At 42.9% G+C, this 24,850-nt stretch overlaps 1 protein-coding gene across 2 annotated transcripts in view; it reads right to left on the bottom strand.

Moving 5' to 3' along the window:
* Nucleotides 1-916: 916 nt before the first annotated feature.
* Nucleotides 917-24,850, bottom strand: part of LOC138286463 (schlafen family member 13-like) — a 240,303-nt gene continuing 216,369 nt past the window's right edge. Inside the window, exon 5 of one of the 2 annotated variants that reach the window (XM_069226749.1) lies at nt 917-3,903. In XM_069226749.1, the coding sequence (XP_069082850.1) occupies nt 3,105-3,903 (799 nt within the window). In that variant the 3' untranslated portion in view covers nt 917-3,104. The remainder of the gene's footprint in view (nt 3,904-24,850) is intronic. The other variant, XM_069226750.1, reaches the window with a different exon arrangement.

Here is a 24,850-nt window from a genome sequence, read left to right as displayed (position 1 = left end):
AACCACTACACATACATGCACTGCACACTTACGTGCATTACACATTTAAAATAAAATAAAATAAAACAACAGTTACCCACAGGCTGCGCATCATCCCCAGTGTTCTTCTGCTGGAGGAAGAGCTCTCCTAACCAATACAGGTGCTTCTCTGATGGTGTTAACCAGCATGAAAGAAGCGCCTGCATTGGATGGTGCCGGCTGGCCAGGCACTCCTACAGGCCCTGGAGGCCTGTGCCTGGTCTCCACCCAGCAGTCTTAACAACAGCTGAGTGGAGAGCTTCAAAGTGTGCATGTCACTTTGGCCGGCGTAACACAGTAAGCCAAAGGGACATGGGCACTTTGGAGCATACAGTCAGCCCTGCTTCTGTCCTCTGCTGCCAATTGGCAAAAAAGTACATGCCCAGCATGTTTCATTGCCATTTTATTTTTGCCTGCGTGGCTCACACCGGGCTGGAAGTGGGGGCGGGATGCTCCCCAGCCCTCGAGAATAAACCCCAGCTGAGTCTATAGTTTATATACTTAAATGCAAATGTTACTAATTTTGATGCACTATATGTAAAGTCCTGGCATCTGATAACTGTTCACTTAGATACAGTCTTGTGAAGCATGTGACTCAATCTATTAGTACTGAGATGTAAGACCAATGATTTTTTGCAAAAACAAAAGGGCAAGGTCAAAGGAAGACATGCTGGCAATGGACAAAAGCTAACAAAAGTAAAACAGGGCCTCTGCTAAATGATTCCTTTATGTAATGGTCACAGGCTTACCCACTGTTTTGCCACAGGAGGTGACAAAGGGGACCCAGTCAAAAGGAAGCCATGTAAGAGCAAAAGCGAACAAAATGAGGGTCTCTGCTAAATGGCTGAAAGAAAAATAATTATGAGAGAGAGAACAAAAACCAAGCAGACAAAAAAATACATTTGAGGATTCTTGAGGATGCATAAACAGCTTTATTTTTTTATCATTTGAAACATCAGCTCTTCAAAACTTAGAAGCTATACATCATACATTTTTACCAGTGAATTTACAAACTGGTGTACATAATTTTCTGAGCACTTTAAACAAACATAGAAAGTAAATGTGCTGTACTGACATCAGTGGTTTGATCAGTTGAGTCATCTGGTCACTGTCACTATCAATTCTAAGTTTGTTTTAGGAAATCAATCCACAAATCAATAAACAGTATTGTACATTCTTAATACATGTGCAAAATGTAAAGCACTAGGAATATCACTACAAAGACACCACTAGACAATACGTACACCAACATCAAAGGTCCCTTATTGCCAGTGTGAAGGTCAGAGAATTATAAGTAAAAGAAGGTAAGGCTAAGTGCTAGGTGCAGGATGAAAGCTAGGCTCAGGTAAAGTGATAGGGTTAGGTTTAAAGATAGGCTTGGATTAAGGTGAGGGTAAGCCGTAGGGCTAATCCTAGGGCAAGGTTTACTGTTAAGCTTATTGTTAGATTGTTAGGGTTTGGTTTAAGGTCTCCAAACCTATCCAAAATGCAGTGGCATGCTGTACAGGTTCAAAGACAAGCATGAAGTCAACGAGAGGTAGCTCGGTTATGGATGGTTAATGCATTCTGATGTAGTGTTCTTTATAGAGGTACTACAGTTTCCAATGAGATTAAGCTAACAGTGTGTCTCAAGGAATTAAATCGCAGGCTAAATGTGCTCTACTCAACATTATGCAAAATGACACTTCACTTTCATATATTGATTATACACTATCCATTTCTAAGACTGATGTGCTGCAGGTATATTGCTGGCAGGATGGAACCTATTGGCTTTGCCAATGCTTGTTAATAATTGAGAATGACAGTAGTTCACGAACCATGGGGAATGTCCATGCTTCATTGACTGCACAAAACATAATCTTCGCAGAGTTAGAGATACTGGGCACTAAACTCTGGAAGGAGATAGAGACCCTACTGCTACAGTCAGCTGGCCCATATGCTTTAAGCATATTAGGGCTCTTATTACAAAAGGGCACACATTCCCAGTTTGCGCCATAGTGCGCCTTTAAGCATGTGCAATGAGTGCAAACAGGGAAAGTGTTGCCTATTATGAAGAATACACTGCCATCAGGGCAGATGTGAACTTGCAGTGCACTGGGGCAGCATAAGCAGCTGTTTAAAAGCTGCTTAGTGTTTCTCTGTGCTGGTGGCAACCCCCCCCCCAGCACTTTCAAAAGGGGTTAGAGATCCCATTGCGGGTGGGTGTAGTGACGGTCTGCACTCGCCTGCAGGGAAATGCCGGGGGTATCCATGGGACCCCCGTTAACCTCTCAAGAGGGATGTTCTCAGGGGGTAAATACCAAAAGGGCATGTGTGCTTTACATGTACATTTTAAAAATGCCTTTAAAATGCATTTTTTAATTTTGCACATGGTTACCACCAGGTTCAACCTGGTGGTAAATAGCAATTCCTAAATGCCCAAATCGCATTTCGGAATGGCTTCATGCATGTGCTAAGAAATCGCAAATAAGGAATCCTTATTTGCGATTTTTTATTTAGAGAGTCACAATTTGCGACTCTCTAAACAGGGTCGCAATTTGAAGGAATCGCTACTTTAGCGATTCCTTAATACTGCATTCAGAATGTCTTTCATACATTCTGAACTGGCTTTTTGCATTCGCAAACGGGCATTCGCACCGTTTGCGAATGCAAAAAACCTTGATACATCTGGCCCTTTGTACCCAAAGTACACAAAAGCCCCACAAACTGCCATTAATTATAACAGCGTCTTACCAATGATTCCCAGTTTTGGAGATGTGGCTAAATATATGTGGTAGAGTCTTAAAAACCTATGGAAATCATCCCACTAATAAAAGACAAAAAAATATTTCATTAAGTTTAAAAAAAATTAAGTTGGTTCATCACGTATTTCGTTCACCCCCAGTGTAACAAACCTATCTGGTACCGTCCCCATAAACAGAATTGGCAAATAACAAAATATGATTATCCAACACCCAGGGATGGATTTGTGCTTTCTGGCTCTGAGCAGGCCATTTTAGGTTTACCTGTGCTGCATTTTCAGTGTGCCTCCTAAAAGCGTTTTTGCCTGACTTGCAGTATTGGAAGAAATGTCCCTGATCTTAACTCTATGGCGAATTTAGATAGATAATATGAAGTCTCATATTTGCTCTGGATGCCATACAGAGTAAAATGTTGCTAGCAACTTCACGCTGTACAGGAACTGGATGAATTCCGAACACTATGTTTTTTTCCAGGCCAGAGAAACGTCGCACACTGTCCAGAACAATACCCTGCCCTTGGCTATCATCTGCTCTTATAAAAGAGAGCTCCAATCTCAGTTTTCTCATCTGTACTTGTAAAATGTGCCTGTTAGCTGTGATATCATTTTCTGTGTTGCATAGAATTGCAATATCTTTCATGGAGTAGCCCTTTCGGAGGTAATAATAACATGCTTTGGCCACATACCGAGCCATTTCGTCCCTGTTTAGATGTTTTTCATCATAAAATCCTGGAATTTCGTGAGCACAATCTGCTTCGATTAGTAAACTTTTCAAATGTTCATGAAGAGCAGGTGAGCCTCCACTTGTTTCTCCAACAATGTCAACCATCTTGTCCATCATGACGCTGTAGATCCGCGTGGCATTGCGAACCCCTTTAGTTAGCCACTCCATTGAATACTGCTCGTTAAGCATCGGAAGTCCATTTTCAAAAGGGTGGCATTTTTGGAAGTAGTCTAAAAATATCCAGAGAACACCAGGCCCACTAGGATTCTGAGGCTTGCTGCAAAGTTCCTTAGCTTTTGCAAACCAGTCACTTTCATCTCGACGAAAATTCTGAGCTTCATCAACTACGATATGCTGGACCGATGGGAAGGCGCCTTTAACAAAGGTTGTCCGTGTAACAGCCAGACAAATGTTTTTTAAACTAAAAAAAAGACAGAACGTTCAAAAAAGGTTGTAAATGATCAATGTACAGAAAAGCAAGTATAACAATCCATTCCACTACCATACAATCAGAGCTTTTTAACTTTTTTTTCTATTTGTAAATACATGGATCACGGAGGCGGGGCTGGTAGAAGGAAGCACACGAGAAAGAGTTTGCAACATAAGGGAGACAGCAATTGGGAGAACGGGAGCAGATATTTGGCAGGGAAGGCGAAGCACATCAAGGGGAGACCTGGAAAACGCTTGCACGCTCATGGAGTGTTTGGACAAGCAGTGGAAGGCTATAGGCCAGCCAAGTCTACAGATGTTAAAGAGGCTATGCTGCTGGAGAAGGACAAACACAAGATGGACACGGTAAGGCATCAAATAAGAAGCAAGGAAATGAGAGTGACAATAAAGTCAACCATTGTTAGGCAATGGGTGTGCTGTAAACCCACTGTAATCTCTTGGTACATCCACAAGAAATTGTATATGACCCTGTTGGAGTGTGTCTTTTAAAAGCAATATTAATATGAAAAGCTTACAATATATTGTGTAATGAAGCTGCATAGAAAATGTGTTAACGTAGAAAATAATACACGGGTTGAAATGTGCTCACGGGGGGGAGTGGCTACCAATGTTTACGAAGACTAATGAAAGTTATTAATGCTGAATCAATTATGTACTAATGTTTTGAATTTATATTAGGATATCATAATTGGACTTATGTATTTGGAGTTTGCTCATTAAGCATTAGGCCTTAGTTTAGCGAGTATCTGGGCCTAGCTACCTGGTCTCATATTAAACTACATTTGCTACCTGGTCTCATATTAAACTACATTTTTCTAACGTGCAATGTGCTGTTTTCCTGAAGGACACGAAGCTGTACTTTTCCAGGAGTTGTGTGTAGCCGTAGTAAATTCTTTCTCATGAGACTCGACTTGCTCAAGGAGACATTCTTGCTGAATGCAACAGTGTAATTCGTAACAGGAGCAAGGCTGCCGGGAGTAGGAGAAACAATAGAGCCACTGCCTGGAGCGTAAAGTGTAACTTTTCTTACCTGACATTCCACCCGATAAAGACGTCAATAGCATGGTCCAATCAACGACATGAGAACTGTGTTTTGTGGAAAATTCTAGTGAAGTGCTTGGAGAATTATTGGACAGAGATAACAATGCACCAATTATTATCCAATGAGGAATTAGGAGTAAATTAGGCAGTTTTGATTTAACCGCATGATCTGAGGAGAAATCGGACATTCCATTCCAAGCCATCCTTTGCCATTCTACGGAGCCATTTGGGCCATTCCTTTGAGACTTTGCCGTTTATTTGTCCCGATACTCTAAATCATCCTTTACTTATTCCTTACCTGATATTTACTTCTCCTCCATATGAGGGAAGCTCTCGTTCCTTAGTTATGCCATACTGAGACTTTGCCCTGTTCTATCCTTGCTGATGATGAAAACAACTGATGTCCTGAGGACGAAGACTGACACTGTTTGCTGATCTGTTGGATGGGTAACTATCTGATGCAAAATTGTAATTGTCGGTTTGCCTTTTCTTTCTAGGCCATAGTTAGATGTTTTCCAAATTTGTGTTTGCTAAAATGTTTTGCGTGAAGCCCAACATGCTGATGCTAATTAGAGGTTAGTTAAGGAATTCACAAATATCGTACGCAAATAGAGAAATGACTGAGTACTTGCTTTGTTGAATCATGCACTACTGAGACTTTGCTAAGTTTCTTTTATTGGTGACGAGTTAATACTGAATGAATATTCTATATGTATTGATTAATTGCGTCCTAATTGCAAATCTGAAGAGTTACTAATGAGATGAATTGCTAATGAGATTAACAGAAATGACTTTAAATTGTAACTAATAGGGAAATAAATATCCTAACACTTAACTAAACTGGTGTGGTTATTTACGACTGAAAGGTCATGGTGTGTTCAACTTATTGACCCTCATTAAAGGTTATTGGTTAGCTTGATGATTAGTTATTGTCATTGAGATATTGATCTATTGAGTTGTGATGCCAAAAGACATCTCATACTGGGAAGTCCCTGAACGTGGTCCAAAAGGTTTATCGACCTAGGCGTGTCTCCTTGTAAGTTTACTTATCAAGGCTCTGACGCGCTATCAGTTTCTTGTAGCAGAGGACGGTTTGGCCCTTTGGGGCCCCAGTACGAAAGATCACGGATGATAACAGTTTTTTGTAGCAGTGCGGATGGTTTGGCCCTTTGGGGCCTCAGAACGAGGGACTACGGTTTGATAGAGTTGATGGTTCAAAAGGTCTGGTAGAAATTGATGGGCGTTGCTTGGAAGTAAGCAAGGTGTATCTGAAAATTGGGTGTTGGGAAAATTGTTCTTTTTCAATGATGCAAATTGGAGAAATGATGTGCCCCTAAGTCCCGAATGACTTTCCCGGAATCTCAGAGCTTGCTGAAGGGAGTTTGAGTATGTTCTCGGCGTTCTAGTGATAGCGTGAGTGAAGTAGGGTTTATGCTTGCACAGCTTATGCATACCGCAGGTGAATTGTGAGGTTTGTGAGGATTTTAGGCCAGATGATGATGTTTTAGTAGGAGTGTGCGTACTCCGCAGTATGAGAGTAGGGAAGTCGGCGAACTTCATGTGAGTGTGGCGCTTTGTGCTAAAAAATTGTCCACGTGGTTGTTGATGATGTACAGACCCTGCGTGGTCTAAGACTCCGGAGTATAATGATAAGTGTATGAGGTATGCAATCTCAGCTGCAATTACCCTGATGTCCCAATCTTAGCGACTACCACAAATCTGATGGTGCCGACAGAGCCGGCATACTCGAGACCAAAGCTGATTCCGACTGATCCCACTTTATCCTTACTGCCTCAGGTACAGCAGCAAATGATTCCGAGTTATACTTCGCTCACGGGACCGCAGTCAGCCATGGCACCAATAATGAACCAGGACATGGGAGTTAATACCCCACAGGTTTTGGGAAGCAGGCAGACGCCAGCTGCCATATCTTTGCCCATTACAGTTGGTCCACCAGTACCATTGTATGCGCAGGCGAAACCTAATGTGTGCGACCAAGGGATAATGACTCAAGAGATGACAAGATGAGGGTTCGTAGGGAGCTCTCAAGGGATGTCTCCAATGGAACCAACGTTCAAAGGATCTAGGTCTTTGTTAGACTTCAGTCCGATTGGGGCTCCTCCAGAAGCAATGAGACAGACAGGTTCGCGACTGTTAACTCCGCAGATCTCGAGTGTGAACATGCCGCAGGCACCTATAGCACAGGCTGGGAATATCTCACTACAGGGTTTGACAGCCCAACAGCTGAATGACTGGTCAGACTAGTTAAATTCACCACAGTCTACTCCTGCAGCAGCAGGGAGAACGGAAGGAGAAGAGTACCTGAATTTTGTGAGGTTGGGCATGGAGGCAAATTAACTTGTTGAAGGGAGCATGGGAGTGAACAGTTTAGAATCATACACGGAAGCAGAATTGAGATACTTATGTCCAAAGATAACTAAAGAAGTGAGCAGGGTGCACCAGAGGTTGGCAAATTTGGCAGATAAATATGGAATAGATTTAGAAAATACCAAACATTTGAAGAGGAGTTACAGGTTAGACTTTGCAGCTAAGGATTTTGAGCACATGAGGTCTACTGGGATGAAGGCACACCTCAAGGAAATACTGCAGAGTGCACAAGTTTGGGGTGCCTTAGAAAAGTGGGAAGGCAGGTGGGCGAAGAAAAGAGACAAGAGGAAAAGTGGCTGCTTAGAGCAGCCAGCAAAAGCCTTACAGGATACCGGTACAGTAAAGATGTTACCAATGAGAGAGACGGCTGGAGGGGTTCTTGTCCATGTGCCGTGGACTAAAGGTGACATTCTATCATTTACAAATGACTTTCCAAGGCAGGCTGAGGGAGAAGCCAATAGAGTGGTATCAGCAGACGGATAGGTTTGTGAAACTTGTGAAATGTCTCTGGGAAGACCTGACTACTCTCTTTGAGATCATAGTTCCAGCTGACCTGTGGCTTGAGTACAAGAGGGGTGTGGATCGGCCGACGGAGGAACCGGCAAGGGCCACAATCATAGGAGCACCGTTTCCCGCGGTGATGAAGTATTACTACAAGGTGATCGAGTTTTTGAATTCAAGAGTTTTGCCGAAGAATATTGATTGGCAAAAGATTGATCAGACGGCTCAGGAAGCCAAGGAGTCGATACATGCCTATTATGAGAGGTTGTTGAAGGCGTTCAAGCACTACAGTGGTACAGAGGTTGTTGAGGCGAATGACATGAATCACCTTGTGTTTAGGTTTGTTGAAGGGTTGAGGCCTGAGATTAGCCAGATGTTTAAGAGTCACTTGATTTGTTGGCAAGTGAAGCCGATTGATGAGGTGTTGCAGTATGCGAAGTACTGAAGTGGCGAGATTGAGTTAAGCTGAGAAAGTTGAAGGAGAAAGCGATGGTGATGCAAATTAAGGCAGCACAGTCAGGAATGCACGGAGGTTGTCTACAGCAGATGGTGCAACAGCCGCAAGGAAACGGGATGTTTCAGGCACAAGTAAGAGGCAGAGGTCAAGGAGGTTTTGTGAACAGAAGTCCAGATTTGAACACTGTAGTAGTTCAAAACGATGTGCAGGGAATGAAGATGTTACCTTGTCATGCTTGCGGGGTCATTGGAAACGGGAGTGCCCGATGATGGTGCAGGAGGGTGTTGTTCAACAAAGCAATGATGTCAGTGCATTTCAAAATGTGAAAGGACCGAGGCTGAGAGGTCCTAATCTGAACTTTCAGAACAACATGAATAAGATGCAGGGTTTTCAACTCATGCAGCAGGTGCAGATGCCACGTATACAGCCGATGCAGATGCAACAAATGCAGCAGCAGGTTCCCATGGTACCTAGACAGCAAATGCAAGTGCCTTTAGCACCAATGGAACAGCACCAGGTGATGCTTCCTCAACAGGACACAGGTCAAAGAATGAGTCAAAATAACACAGTGCAACAGTTCCTATTGCGTGGTGAGAATGGAATAAACGATGAATGGTCGGATGAGAGTTCAGATAGCGAGGAGTGTAGGCTTGCAGCGTCCTTAGAGGTAGATCAGAAAGGGCCATATGTTCAGGGGAAGGTAATGGGTCACCAGGTTTCGTTCTTGGTTGACACAGGAGCTACACGCTCTACAGTCAGAAGTGCAGAGGTTCCAAAACTGCCCCTTTCGGGGCGTACAGTCAAGGTAGTAGGAGTGGCAAATCAACTCCTGACAAACCCGATTACAGATCCGGTTCAGTTTGAGCTTGGCACTTTTCAGGGATTGCACAGGTTTGTGGTCTGTGATTCAAGTCCTGTGTCCCTACTGGGAAGAGACTTATTGTGTAAGACAAGGTGTTCAATCACCTGTTCCAATGAGGGAATTGAGGTTCAGACGAACAGTGATGATGAAGGGGAAGAGGAGCAGGTTTCAGAGCCTGAAACGGAGACTACAGACGAGGAATATCCTCTGATTAACTTCTTCCTGATGTTCACAGTGGCTGATCTCCCGGCAGACTTGCAAGGAACAGTCCAAGAGAAGGTGTGGGACTTGACAAGGAAAGACGTAGGACTGATAAAAGGAGTAGAACCAGTTAAAGTCAGTGTGAAGCCAAATGCTGTGTTCCCCCAGGTATCGCAGTACCATACGGCGTAAGATGTCCTTATAAAGGTGGCGCAATTAATTGCAGACTTTGTGAAACAGGGAGTCTTGAAAGAAGTGATGAACAGTCCATGTAATTCACCAATAATGGGACTGAGAAAGCCTTGTGGGAAGGTTCGAATTGTCCAAGATTTGGGAAAGATCAATGACATAGTGGTGAAATGCTGCCCGGTGGTGCCAGGATTATGTTCCAGATTCCATGCGATGCAGAGTGGTTCACAGTAATCGATTTGTCCCAAGCGTTCTTTTCTGTGCCTCTTCATGAGGACAGCCAATTTCTCTTTAGTTTTAATGTCCTGGACAAGGTTTACAGTTGGTGTCGAATTCCTCAAGGGTTTTCGGAATCACCTTCCATATTCAATCAAATACTGAAGAAGGATTTGGAGTCATTGAAATTGCCTTTTCAATTGACTCTAGCGCAGTACATTGATGATTTGTTGATTGCTTCCAAAACAAGGGATGAGTGCAAGTATGATTCGATTGCCTTACTGAATCACCTGGGAAAGAACGGACACAAGGTGTCCCCAAAGAAATTGCAATATTGCCAGAAAGAGGTGAAGTACTTGGGTCATCTAATAGAGAAAGGGTCAAGGAAGTTATCCAGGGAAAGAGTAACTGCACTATTACAGAGGATTCCCCCCAACAACAAAGAGAGATGTTAGGATGTTTCTAGGAATGGTGGGTTACTGTTGTCAGTGGATCCCGAATTTCTCAGTCATCTCCAAGCCATTGGTGAGACTGACAGTCAAGGAAGGGCCAGATGTCATAGTGTTGAAAGAGAAGGAAATGAAAGTGTTTACTGAATTAAGAGAGAGCATGTGCAGGGCTCCAGCTCTAGTTATGCCTGATTACACGAAGCCTTTTGTTCTGTTTTGTCATGAATGTGATGCATGTTCTTTGTCTGTCCTGACACAGGTCCATGGAGGTGTAAACCGACCAGTAGCATATTTTTAAGCTACTTTGGACCCAGTTGCAGCAGCCTTACCGGGTTGTCTGCGTGCATTAGCAGCAGTTGGACAGAGCCTCACACAGTGTGAAGGCATAGTGATGGGACATCCTTTAACAGTCATGGTCCCTCACTCAGTTGAAATCCTGTTGACCCCTACTAAAACCCAGCACATGATACATGCAAGACTGACCAAATATGAAACGATTTATATTGGGGTCACCAAATGTAACGTTGAAAAGATGTACAGTGTTGAACCCGGCATCTTTGCTTCCAAATGAAAACACAGAGGTTGAAAATGTCGAAGATGTAGAACATGATAGTCTTGAGGTAACAGAAATGTGCACCAAACCGAGGCCTGATAATAAAGGTACCCAATTGGAAGAAAATGACCAAGTTATCTTTGTCGATGGCTCATGTTTGAGAGACTCAGTAGGTGTGCTGAGAGCCGGATATGCTGTATGTACGATTTCTGGTATCCTGGAAGCGTCTTGGCTTGAAAGAGTATATTCTGTTCAAGTGGCTGAATTGGTTGCACTTACTAGAGCTTGCCATGCTTCTGCCCAGTTGAGAGTGACTATCTATACTGATATCTGATACGGATTCGGAATTGTCCATGACTTTGGCCAATTATGGACACAGATGGGTTTCTTGACATCTTCTGTTTCGCCAGTGAAAAATGGTGAGAGAATTAAGGAGTTGTTGCACGCGATTCAGTTACCTCATGAAATTGCCGTGGTGAAATGCAGTGCTCACTTGAAGTCGCAAGACTTTCTTTCAATGGGAAATGGATATGCGGGTCAAGTCGCAAGGTTCTGCGCATTGAACTGTATATCGTTTAAGGATCAGTGGGAATTGTTACCTGAAACAGAAAATGAGACATGCACAGGTTACGCATTAAGGGTGATTGACACGTTGGAAGAGTTGAGATTGTTGCAGGGACATGCTAGCAAAGATGAGAAGCATTCTTGGGTTAGGATGCAATGCATACAAAGGCCAGATGACTTATGGGTCTCAGACGAAGGGAAAATGGTCTTGCCGAACAGTCTTTTGTCACAATTTGCAAGGTTTTACCATGGTCAAGCAAATATTGGGAGGGATGCCATGATCAAGTTGTTCAAGATTGACTGGTTTAACCCGAAGTTCAGACAAGCTGCAGAAGTGATTTGTCATAGGTGTATCATCTGTCAACAGATGAATGCGGGGAAAGGGACAGTGGTGAATTTGAGCCACATTGGTAGAGCTGGAGGTCCATTTAGCAGAATGCTATTGGATTTTATTGAGATACCCATGTGTGGAGGTTTGAGATATGTGTTGGTGATTGTGTGTATCTTTAGTCACTGGATTGAAGCATACCCTACACGCAGGAATGACAGCCTCACAGTAGCGAAGTTGCTGCTTACAGAATTTATACCACGTTTCGGGTTTCCGATCTCTTTAGAATCAGATAGGGGAAGTCACTCCAACAACGAGGTGGTTAAGCTATTGTGTGCAGCATTGAACATTGAGCAGAAGTTGCATTGTACTTAGCGCCCTGAAGCATCAGGACTAGTGGAGCAGATGAATGGTAACTTGGAGTTGAGAATGGTGAAAATGTGTGCAGCCACAAATTTGAAATGGCCTGATGCGTCGCCTTGGGTGCTAATGCCAATGATAAATACACCTAACAAGAAAACAGGACTGTCCCCTCATGAGATTCTCATGGGTCGAGCTATGAGACTGCCCGCAGTGCCTGCGAATGCTCTTGTGAATATCACGGATGATATGGTGTTGGACTACTGCAAGGGTCTGGCTGATGTGGTCCACTCTTTTTCTCACCAGGGGGAAGCTACCACCCTGCCACCGATAAATGATCCACGACACAACCTAAAAGCTGGTAACTGGGTTGTCATCAAGAAACGCGTGAGGAAGTTGTGTTTGGAGCCACTTTTGAAGGGGATATATCAAGTAATATTAACGACTACTACTGCTGTGAAGTGTGCGGGAATTCCATGCCAGTCACACAAAAAAGGTGACTTGTCCAACTGTTGACGAAGTTGAGTTGTTGAAAGTACCAACAACAGAGAAGGAAGTCTCAGGGCCGGAGAGTGATCGAAGGGGAACGGAGACAGAAGGAGAGCCTGTTGAGGACGGTTTGGTCACTCCAGTAATAGACGAAGGAGAAGAGATCCAGAGGGGTGACGGTGAGCCTATCTCAACTGAGGCAACAGGAGAGCCTAATCAGAGGGAGGTTCTCCCAGAAGCAGACGATTATGGAAATGAGCTAGAGGATTTGTCGGACCCAGAAGGTGAAGGAGTTGAGGTGGAAGAGAGTCAGAGTGTCCAAACTCCTCCTGAGCAGATTGCAGGTCCATCAAGAGAAAACACCATAGAGCCAGAGGAGGGCGAAGGGTTGCCACAGGAAAGATCAAAGACCAGAGAGATACTGAAAGGAGACAAGTGGCCAGAATTGCAAGTGAAAAGGGGAGAAGTGGTTGTTGAAGATGCAATAGAGGAAGAAGTTGATACAACCAGGAGAGAAGATCTAAGTGAAGGAGAGTTGCAAGGTGATCGCAAGTTGAAGATAAAGAGTAGCAAACAGAAGGTACGCAGGTCCTGAATGGGCGTATGCAACAACAGCTGAATGGCAACAAGAGGTCTTGGCGTTTTGCTTTGATCGAGAAATTCCAGGTCAGTACTTTGGTACCTGAGTCTGGCCGAAAAGACTGAATTGGCATAAGAATTGAATTAAAGGAAAAGAAAATTGAGAAAAGAGACAGAATTTACCGGATGAGACTTTGAAAACCTGAATTGACTTTTGAAAACCGTTTTTTACAAGCTGCTAACCTGAATTGACAAGGATCCTGGGAGTGAAACTGAGAGCTGTAAATAATTGCTTGTTTTGATTTTGCTGCGAGAAAAAAAAGGAGAAGAAAAAATAATAATTATAACCATCCTCTGTTGTTGTTTGAATTAACCATCCTTCACTTTCTGATTCTTTACAGATCATGGCTAACATTAGAGAGGATAATAGAGGGAGTAGGCGTTGTAAATATTTGGGTGTTGGTTTGGGTGTTGTGTGTGTGATATTCATTATGGTCGTGGTTGTGGGTATGAAACTAATGGATAAGAGTGAGACTACCACTGCACTAACAGTTTGGGAGAGGTTTGAGCTGGATACAAGATATTTGCATGAGGGAACTAACGCAAAAGGGGAACTATCTACTAACGGTTTCTATTGCTTGCTGAGTGAGTATGTTGACACAATGGATGCAAAAGATTGTTTTCTGTGTACGCAAATTCCTGTTTCGGTACAAGAGGGGGTTACCTATCATTGTTTGCCACTAACGTATGGGATAAGTTGTAGTCTGTTACTAACAAGATTCTATGATCAGGAAGAGATTCAATACTTTTACTCAAATTATGATCTTGTGTTTTCTTATGTGCCTATCATAGAAGTTTTGAGTGGGGTAGCTAGATACTATAGCATAAAGGTAGTTAAAGGATTCTTTGAGGCGACATTAACGATTAGTACATCTTATGCACACTGCAATAACTTGACATGCTTGCTTACACCTGTAGAGAAAAGCTTTTTAGATCACACGGAAGATAGAAGAAGGGCATTGAAGGGTAAACTAGAGAAAGGATTACAGCAACAGGCTTTTGCTAGTAGTGAAGGTTATGGTGTAACTAGAGAACAAGGGAAGCTAGCTTTAGACGCACTACATGTAGGGAAGCTTTGCATTTCTAGGCCGAAATCATACTATGACAATGTTATGTTATGTTATGTTGAAATTGCTTATATAGCGCCTAAACTGCCCAGAGGCCTCGTAGCGCTTATACTGCAACACAGACTTGTCACTGTTCATAGTCGTATAGGAATTAAGCTCTAAATAGCCAGGTTTTTAAGGCCTTCCTGAAAGGAATCTCTTGTGAATGTAATCTAATATTAAGAGGAAGACTATGCCAGAGTATAGCACCTTGATATGACAACGACCTTCCTCCCCATCTTGCTTTCTTCACTGTTGGAACTGTGACCAGCATAGCTGAGGAGGATCTGAGAGGTCTGCCCGGAGTGTAAAAAGATGCCAATGTTTTGAGCATTTCAGGGCCCTGATTAAATAAAGCTCTATGAATATGGCATAAAGCCTTAAATTGAATCCTTTTGTCTACTGGGAGCCGATGTAAGGAAGAAATTCCGGTCCGTATGGATTGTTGCTTAGGTGTTTTTAGAAGCAATCGTGTAGCTGCATTTTGCACCCTCTGTAATCTTTGTATGACATATCTTGGTGATCCTACAAACAGGGCATTTCCATAGTCAAGACGAGATCCTACCAGTGCCTGAAAAAACAATCTCCTGGCAAGAAAATGCAGGATTGCTAAAACCTTCCTCAAAGTCCTAAGCAGGGCAAAGGAGGTTCCAGCTACTCTATTAGCGTGTTGCAACATTGAGAGTTGGGGGTCCAGCCATACACCAAGACTTTTAATAAGACGTTTAGGGGGCGGGAGAGTGGCCACTCCTGTTGTTATGCTAGGATTAGCTAATGAAGTTTTTGTTTGCCCAAAGAACATGACCTCAGTTTTTTCATCATTGAGCTTCAATTTACTTCTCAACATCCATGCAGCAACTGCTTTTAAGCAAGGACCTAATGCTGTCCCCATATCCGGTTGAGTATTGGGGAGGGAAACAATAAGTTGAGTATCATCTGCATAGGACACCAGGTTCAGCCCAAATGGCTCAACAATCTCTGCTAATGGCAGCATATAGATATTAAAAAGCAGCGGGCTCAGGGCAGACCCCTGTGGGACTCCACAGCTGCTGATAGTACGCCTAGAAGTACATGATCTGTCCAGTACCTGGAAGGACCTTCCATGAATAAATGATAGAATCCCATCTAAGGCTACTCCAGAGATTCCAATCCCTCGCAATCTACTGTATCTTTAAGAATGTTAAGGTCGACCGTATCGAATGCCGCACTCAGATCTAGGAGGATGATAGCTGTTTCAATTCCTTTGCCCATCCTCCTTTTTGCTTCTTCTGTGATCGCAATCAGTGCGGATTCAGTCCCATGCAATGGCCTAAAACCCATCTGAGTGGGATGTAAAATCTTTTTCTCTTCCAGAAGAGTAGATAACTGAGTATGTACATGCTTCTCTGCAAGTTTAGCCATTATAGGTAACAGTGAAATCGATTGGTAGTTAATCAGTAACTTAGAATCCAAATGAGTTTTTTTTAGGAGAGGTTTAACAATGGTCTGTTTCCAAGGGTCTGGTACTGTTCCAGATGATAGTGAAGCATTAATAAGATTTGTGATTATCGGACCTAACACCGGTATTCCCATAAAGAGAATCTGAGGAGGAGCCGGATCCAATGGAGAGCCAGATTTAGTGGAGCCCAGTAATTTAGTTACTCTATCCAAACCAATAGGAGAAAAGTTTGTTAAAATTACCTCTTCCCTACCCTCCTGATCCATCACCAAGTGATCTCTTGTAAGAGTGTTAGGGAAGGATACATAAATATCCTGATTTTGTTTTTGAAAAATAATTGCCAGATCCTCAACATGTTGCTGCAGGGAGTCCATAATTTCTGACTCCCTATTGGGATGAATAGAATCTTTTAAAGCCTTAAAAATCTCCTTAGGATAGTTAGCTGCTGCTTCAATTCTTGCAGAATAATATGTAGCCTGTGCATTTTTAATTTCTGTATGATAAGCTTGAATCATATTCTTATATTCCTTTTTAATTGAATCGTCTTGGGTATGCCTCCATTTCCTCTCTCGCTTCCTACATTCTCTTTTCATCTCAAGTAGGTTTGAGGTAAACCATGGGGAGGACTTCTTTCATAGCTGCTTTCTAGCGCTAGAGAGGGGTATGAGTTCATCCAGACTAACATTGATCCATTTATTAAAAGAGTGTGTAAAGTCAGTTTTATTATTTGTGTTTAAGTTTTCTGAACTATTTTTTTGCAATGAGTTAATAAACTCTGGGGCCTTTAGTTTATGCCATTTCCTTTTGCGTGGCGGGGTCCTGACACTCATGATCTTATACCGAGAAATGGTTAGTTCTAACTCTAGCAGATAGTGTGTTTGCGGGAATGAGTGAATGTAAGCATGTGTTTTTGTTTCAGAGTAAATGGACGTTCATGTTAAATGGGCAGGATCCAGCAATCCCCGGGATCTATTATATATGTGGACTTAATGCTTATTACCATCTTCCAAAGGGATGGTATGGGACATGTTATTTGGGGATAGTTTTCCCAAAGATATATCAACTTGACGATTTGAAAAGGTTTCTGAAATTGTCTGAAGTGCATCGTACTAGACAAAAGAGAGAGACTGCTGCTGGTGTAGTAGGAGACATATTTGGGGCGATAATTCCTTCAGTGGGAGTTATCTTAAACTCCATAAAGATCCGAAAGTTGTCTACTATTGTGGATAACATGCTGACAAACTTTTCAGGGGCTATACTCCTGATGGATACTGAACTTGCTGCGGAGAGGGCTACGACTCTTCAAACAGGCTTGCTTTAGACATTCTTTTAGCGAAAAATGGCGGAGTTTGTAGGATGCTCAATGAGCGTCATTGTTGCGCTTACATACCAGATAATAGTAATGAGATTAGAAGCATGCTTACTAACTTGACTAGGGATAGTATGGACTTGAAGGATTTGAAAGAACCAGCTGTTTGGGAAAAGGTTGGGAAAGGATTAGCTTCAGTGGGAAATTGGCTTAGTAACATTTGGCATGGGATATTGTCTAAAATAATACAGGGGATATTGATTGTTATAGCTTGCTTATTTGGATTGTGGGTGGCATGTTAAATTAGTAAAAGAATAAAATTGAAGATGGCGAAAAATAATAAGAGGAGGGAATTAAAACAAAAGGAAAAATTATTCGGGGCAAGATCAAAGGGGAAGCCAATAAGGGAAGAGATTGAGATTAGGGAATTTTAGTATGTAAAATTCATGGGAAGGTTTTATGTGATGACAAAAGTCATCAGAGGAGGGATTGTTGAAGTGTTTCTTTTAAAAGCAATATTAATTTGAAAAGCTTACAATATATTGTGTAATGAAGCTGCATAGAAAATGTGTTAATGTAGAAAATAATGCACGTGTTGAAATGTGCCCACGGGAGCGGCTACCAATGTATACTAAGACTAATGAAAGTTATTAATGCTGAATTAATTATGTACTAATGTTTTGAATTTATCTTAGCATATCATAATTAGAGTCATGTATTAGGAGTTTGCTCATTAAGCATTAGTCCTTAGTTTAGCGAGGGTCTGGGCCTAGCTGCTGGTCTCATATTAAACTGCATTTTTCTAACGTGCAATGTGCTGTTTTCCTGAAGGACACAAAGCTGTACTTTTCCAGGAGTTATGTGTGTAGCCGTAGTAAATTCTTTCTCATGAGACTCGACTTGCTCAAGGAGACATTCTTGCTGAATGCAACAGTGTAATTCGTAACAGGTGCAAGGCTGCCGGGAGTAGGAGAAAACAATAGAGCCACTGACTGGAGCGTAAAGTGTAACTTTTCTTACCTGAGATTCCACCCGATGAAGATGTCAATAGCATGGGCCAATCAACGACATGAGAACTGTGTTTTGTGGAAACTTCTAGTGAAGTGCTTGGAGAATTATTGGACAGAGATAACTATGCACCAATTATTATCCAATGAGGATTTAGGAGTAAATTAATTTAACCACATGATCTGAGGAGAAATCGGACATTCCATTCCAAGCCATTCTTTGCCATTCTACTGAGCCATTTGGGCCATTCCTTTGAGACTTTGTTGTTTATTTGTCCCGATACTCTAAATCATCCTTTACTTATTCCTTACCTGATACTTACTTCTCCTCCATATGAGGGAAGCTCTTGTTCCTTAGTTATGCCATACTGAGACTTTGCCCTGTCCTATCCTTGCTGATGATGAAAACGACTGATGTCCTGAGGACAAAGACTGACACTGTTTGCTGATCTGTTGGATGGGTAACTATCTGATGCAAAATTGTAATTGTCTGTTTGCCTTTTCTTTCTAGGTACCAACTGCTCTTTTGATATAGGCCATAGTTAGATGTTTTCCAAATTTGTGTTTGCTAAAATGTTTTGCGTAAAGCCCAACATGCTGATGCTAATTAGAGGTTAGTTAAGGTGTTCACAAATATCCTACGCAAATAGACAAATGACTGAGTACTTGCTTTGTTGAATCATGCACTACTGAGACTTTGCTAAGTTGCTTTTATTGGTGACGTGTTAATACTGAATGAATATTCTCTATGCATTGATTAATTGCATCCTCATTGCAAATCTGAAGAGTTACTAATGAGATGAATTGCTAATGAGATTAACAGAAATGACTTTAGATTGTAACTAATAGGAAAATAAATATCCTAACACTTAACTAAATTGGTGTGGTTATTCACGACTGAAAGGTCATGGTGTGTTCAACTTATTGACCCTCATTAAAGGTTATTGGTTAGCTTGATGATTAGTTATTGCGATTGTTATTGAGATATTGATCTACTGATTTGTGATGCCAAAAGACATCTCGTACTGGGAAGTCCCCGAACGTGGTCCAAAAGGTTTATCGACCTAGGCGTGTCGCCTTGTAAGTTTACTTATCAAGGCTCTGACGCGCTATCAACCCTCAGTCAAATGTTCTATTTTGGTAGGACCTCCATTTCTTCTGAAGGCTTGGGGAGGAGAATATAGATTTGCAAATGCTACCAATCACCGCCACACAGCAGACATTTCTGTAATTTAACTTGGCCAGAGCTCACATACGCTGGACTGGAAGGGATGAGCTCCTCATTTGGCGTAGTAAGCAGAAAATAAGCACTCCTCTATCCTACAGAGACCCTGATGTCATCCAGTGTGATCCTTTCTCTAGTGTGGCCTCATTCAGTATGAAAGGATGGCCTCTTTCTCTCTGTTCTCCCTATCTCTCAACTCTGATCAGTTCTCAATTTGTTGAAAAAACAATAAAAAAATAAAAGTCCTGGGTTTAAAGATTTTCACAGAAGCCCACCGTCAGTGTGCCAAATGTGAAGGTGCCCGAAAACCAAGGGTACCTAGTTTGGATTCAGCCTCATGCCTTTAATCCACCACCTTGCCCCTTTATCTCACTCTCGCAGGTTATTTTTCATCCCTACTTTCTCCCTTTGTCACTGTTTTTCCATCTTTATCTGCTTCATTCTTCCCCTTTCTGTTTTTTTCTCTATTATTCTGGGCCAAAGTCTGGCTATCAAAAATAGCCCAGACTCCAAAAATGAGCACCAATGGCTCCCACCTGTAACCACCAGCTCAAATTAGGCACCGCCTCTGATCTGGGATTGGCTTGTGGACGTTGATGATTGGACTACTCAGGTGGATAGCATTAGGGACTGAGCAGGGGTGTGTAATTAATTTTCTGTCGAGAGGATGCACTATCTATCCATCTATCTACTGAGACTAAAGCTGTTGATAAACAGTAAACAAAAGGAAAACAAGTGTATCCTGTAAACCATTCTCATGCTTGAAACGTTGGGCATAAACATTCCAAGGGCAGATTGAAATACATACCTAGGGATTTTGAATAAGAACTCATTTGACCAGTAAGGTGGTTTAAAGGACAACTGCTGAATATAAACAATTATTGGCAAGAAATGTGGTGTTTGATTTCCAACCAAGGTAAAGAAGCAACTTATGGTTTTGGGAACCCACAAAATAGGTATATGTTAAAAGTGCTTTAGGACTCAATCCTTAATCTCAAACATACAATAAACCTGTGTTTTGTTATAGTAGGGGACTTCACAGAAGACACTCTAACTCCCCATCCCACCCCATCCCCAACCCTTCTTACTCTCTGCACAAGTAGATATTTATCTCTTCCTACACATTACCCCAACCTTTCACCTTATTATTTCTGGCAGTGTTCCCCATATGAAAATGACGTAATGTAAGGAAAATGCCTAGAAGGATAAATCTAGTCTGATGTTCATCCTAAGGGCAGAAAGGCAGCGCTGCCTACATACACCCTTGTTACTCTCTGCACAAGCAGGTATTTACCTCTTCCTACTCAGTAACTCAACAATTTTACTTTTAATATTTTTTTCTGGCAATGGTTCCCATATGCAAATGTAGGTCATGTAAGAGAAATGCAAATCAGGATAAATCTAGAGTTTAGTTCATCCTAATGGCAGGAAGGTGGAGCTGTCTACATTCAGGAAAACATTTTGACCGAAAATAGTGGTGCTACATTGCCTTTGGTTAGTCATGTTTAATAGCTGAAACATGCATATTGGTGAGCTGCAGCCTATCTGGAATAGCGGTACGAGGGGAGAAACAGATTTAGATTAAATGACACAAAACAACAAACTACAATGGACTACATGAACACAACCACTTTACATGTAGCCTTAACAAGAAAGTGAGAAGAACAAGGAACCTTAAAAATAAAAGCATGTGATCCAGTGTTTCATTAAGAAACACAGCTCAACTTAGAATATGCAAAACTTGAAAGAAGATGTGTGAAGGAAATGTACAGCACAGAAGGAAATAACTAATATTTTAGAGTACATAAAAGGGCCCATATGGCTTAGCTGACGGTAGTAATGGGTAAGAGAGCATGACTGCTGATGGTTACTTCTATCTGCTGATGTTAGTTACTCCGTTGTGGACCAAGAGCTCTGCTACAAACCTTGTTGGTCTCTTGACAACTCCTAAATTATCTCAAAACAGTGTGCTACGGAATATGTCTCTCCTACAAATGACAAGATTCAAGCAGTTCCACAACAGCAGGGAGCAGATGTTGATCGCAGACTCCCATGTTGTGTCTCTCTGGAGCCTGGGATCTGGTCACAACTTAAAGTTGTGCAAATGTGTCTGATGCACCCTAAGGGGATCAGGAGATGAAGTTCTACTTCGTCAAGCATAAAAATTGTTCTAAGCAGCAGTTCCATATTTTCTCAAAGTTGTGAGACCGCTCCTACAAATCCAACATGAAGGATATGTTATTAGTTCCTCAGCATTACCAAACAATTGTACGTGATACAGAAAAGAAGCTTACTCAATGTATTTTGACCATTAGCAGGAGGCCCTACATCAGGGCACTATGGGGGTCATTCTGACCTTGGAGGACGGCGGAGGCCGTCCGCCAAGGTACCGCCGTCAGAACACCGCACCGCGGTCGAAAGACAGCGGCAGTGATTCTGATATTTGCCCTGGGCTGGCGGTCGGCCGCCAAAAGACCGCCCGCCAGCCCAGGGCAAATCAACCTTCCCACTAGGATGCCGGCTCAGAATTGAGCCGGCGGAGTGGGAAGGTGCGACGGGTGCAGTTGCACCCGTCGCGTATTTCAGTGTCTGCTGGGCAGACACTGAAATACTTTTTGGGGCCCTCTTACGGGGGCCCCTGCCGTGCCCATGCCATTGGCATGGGCACGGCAGGGGCCCCCAGGAGCCCTGCGGCACCCCCTACCGCCATCCTGTTCATGGCGGGAGAGCCGCCATGAACAGGATGGCGGTAGGGGGTGTCAGAATCCCCATGGCGGCGGAGCGCGCTCCGCCGCCATGGAGGATTCAGACGGGCAGCGGAAAGTCGGCGGTACACCGCCGACTTTCCGTTTCTGGCCGCGGCTGAACCGCCGCGGTCAGAATGCCCAGCGGTGCACCGCCAGCCTGTTGGCGGTGCTACCGCCGACCTCCGCCATGGCGGTAATTACCGCCATGGTCAGAATGACCCCCTATATGTCAGAAAGAATTTGATTTTCTTAACCAGACACCAACTCGACTTCCTGTGACCTATGATGTCCCTAAAACTCATAAAGTGATAAGGATCCTCCCCTCTGCCCCGTAGTATCCACCACTGGGGCAGCAACTGAACCTCTCTCTAAATATGTGGATGTGTTTTTGAAACCCCTTGTTAGCAATATGCCCTTCTTCATTAAAGACACTGGACATATGTTTGCCAAGATGGAGGGTAGGGAGTTTAATCCAGAGTGACACCTTGGATATCGAAGCACTATATACAAACATCCCTCAACAACAAGCGCTGATCACTATTAGGGACATTTTCAACAATGGTGACAGTGAACCACACCAAACATTTATTTTAAAATGTTTGGAAATAGTGTTGTTCGAAAATTTCTTTGAGTTTGATGGAGAGATATACCGTCAAATCAAAGGAGTCAGTATGGGAGTGACTTGCGCACAAAGTGTGGCAAATCTGTACATGGTAGAGTTTGACAGTTACCACCCAAGGTGCCAGAAACAAAGCATCCCATTTAGTCTATTTCTCAGGTTGCGACGTAACTGTATGCATATCAGAGAATTCCTTTACCATGTAAATGTTTAGAAACACAAACTATTGAATTGTGGCTATTCTGAGAGGCTGGTCAGGGACTCCTTCAAGAGAGCCAGATATTATGATAGAGACAGCATGTTTGTGAGTAGAAGCAAAGAACAAAACAACAGATTGGTGTGCATTGCATGGCGCTCTACCTTGAATAATAGGATTAGACAGAATATTACCTCACAATGGCATATCTTAAATGTAGATTCAGATGCTAGCCCATTAGAGAAGCCCATGTTTGCATTCTGAAGGAACCGAAATTTGAGGAACATGTTCATCAAATCCCGTAACATGAGAAAACAATAAAATTAACCTCTATGACCAATTACAAAACAAATAAGATAATTTATCTCATTTTGTGTCCTTGTGGCTTGATATAAATCTGCTTTACACAGCCAGAAGGATGAAGCTCCTTTAGTTTTACACTGGACACAGAAGAACCATATGGAAAAACAGCTTGGATGGATTGTCCTGGAAAAAGTTCATGCTATGAGAGGACAGGATAGAGACAAGAGGAGAAGAATGAGAGAGGTATACTGGATCTACACCTTGGGGACGTATGAAAATGGCCTTAGTGAGATCATTCCATGGGAGAATACGATAAGAGACACATAACTCTCTGCTTTGTAAACATTCTGTATATTGTGAACTTCTGTCCTTTTTTTATAACATCGGTCTAGGAGTTGTTGGTTGGTTCTTCCTTGAGTGTAAGTATTGGTTCCCTCCCTGTATAAGGGAGTGATTCCTCTTTTCTATTTTTCTTCTAATTTTTATTAGTATGGATTACATGTTTTTTTCATTTCTGATTGCTGGCGAGCTCATACATGCACATGGAAGTGTGGAAGGGACCAGGGCCCTGAGGGAGGCTTTATATTGGTGATAAAATTGGTTCTCCTGTGTCTTCCGAACAATTTGGCCCCCTGATATGTTTGTGTGTAGTGATTGGGGATGTGTTTTGCCATCGTTTTTTTTTGTGTTTAGGTCACTGTCACGCTATGGGCTCATCTTTGGAAACAATGTTTTTGTTTTAGCTTATGGCTTTTTGGTATGTAACTGTTATCTGATCTTATTATTGCTGTTAGTACATAGTACCACTTTAGGGATAGCATCCAATTCTATGTCAGGACCGGAGGCTCAGATTATGCTCTTTTTCGGAGGGCCGGGCGCCTGCGGGGGCGTTCGTCTGGCCGATCCTTCTACCAAGGCCCTCGTCGCGAGGCCCTCTCCAGAGGGCGCGGTTTCTACAGGGAGCAGCAAGCAAGCTCTACCTTCTACCCCACGCGTCCCCGTGGAGGTAGAGGTCGCTTCCGCAAGTCTTTCTCCAGAGCCCAACAGGGAGACGCTCAGGATCACGCCACTTCAGGTGAGAATAATACAACCGTCAGAGGTGGTTCTTGGGGGCAGGATTCAATCTTGTTTAGCAGAATGGCAAAAGTTATCCAGAGACCCGTGGCTGTTGCAGACCGTGCAAGGGTTTCGATTGGAATTTTACCAGACCCCTGTTCAAGACAGTCCCCCTCCCCTTCCCCGTTTTTCCCATCAAGATATCGGCATCATAGACTCCGAGGTTCAAGCTCTCCTCAAAAAAGGTGCTATTTGCAGAGCTGTCCCCCATCCCAGGGGTTTCCTGAGTCCCATCTTCTTGGTAGACAAGAAAGGGGGAGGTTCGCGTTTAGTCCTGAACCTCAAGGAATTCAACGCCTGGTTAGTTTACAGACACTTCAAGATGGAGGGGATCCATCTTCTCAGGGACATCCTGCAGGAAGTGGATTGGTTAGTGCGTCTAGATTTAAAGGACGCTTACCTAAGTATCCCTATATTTCCCCCTCATCGGCGTTTCCTTCAGTTTCTGTGGCAAGACCAGTGTTTCGAGTTTCAGGTTCTTCCCTTCGGGCTTTCCTCCGCTCCGTGGTGCTTCACCAAGGTTATGAGGCCTGTAGTGGAATCCCTTCGAGCAAGAGGTGTGCGCTTGATAGTATACCTCGACGACCTGATAATTATGGCGCAGGATCCCCTTCG

The sequence above is a fragment of the Pleurodeles waltl genome, chromosome 3_2 (assembly GCF_031143425.1).
Source record: "Pleurodeles waltl isolate 20211129_DDA chromosome 3_2, aPleWal1.hap1.20221129, whole genome shotgun sequence".
Taxonomy (NCBI): domain Eukaryota; kingdom Metazoa; phylum Chordata; class Amphibia; order Caudata; family Salamandridae; genus Pleurodeles; species Pleurodeles waltl.
The sequence above is the reverse complement of the archived record's forward strand: the minus strand, read 5'-3'. Positions and strand labels throughout refer to the sequence as shown.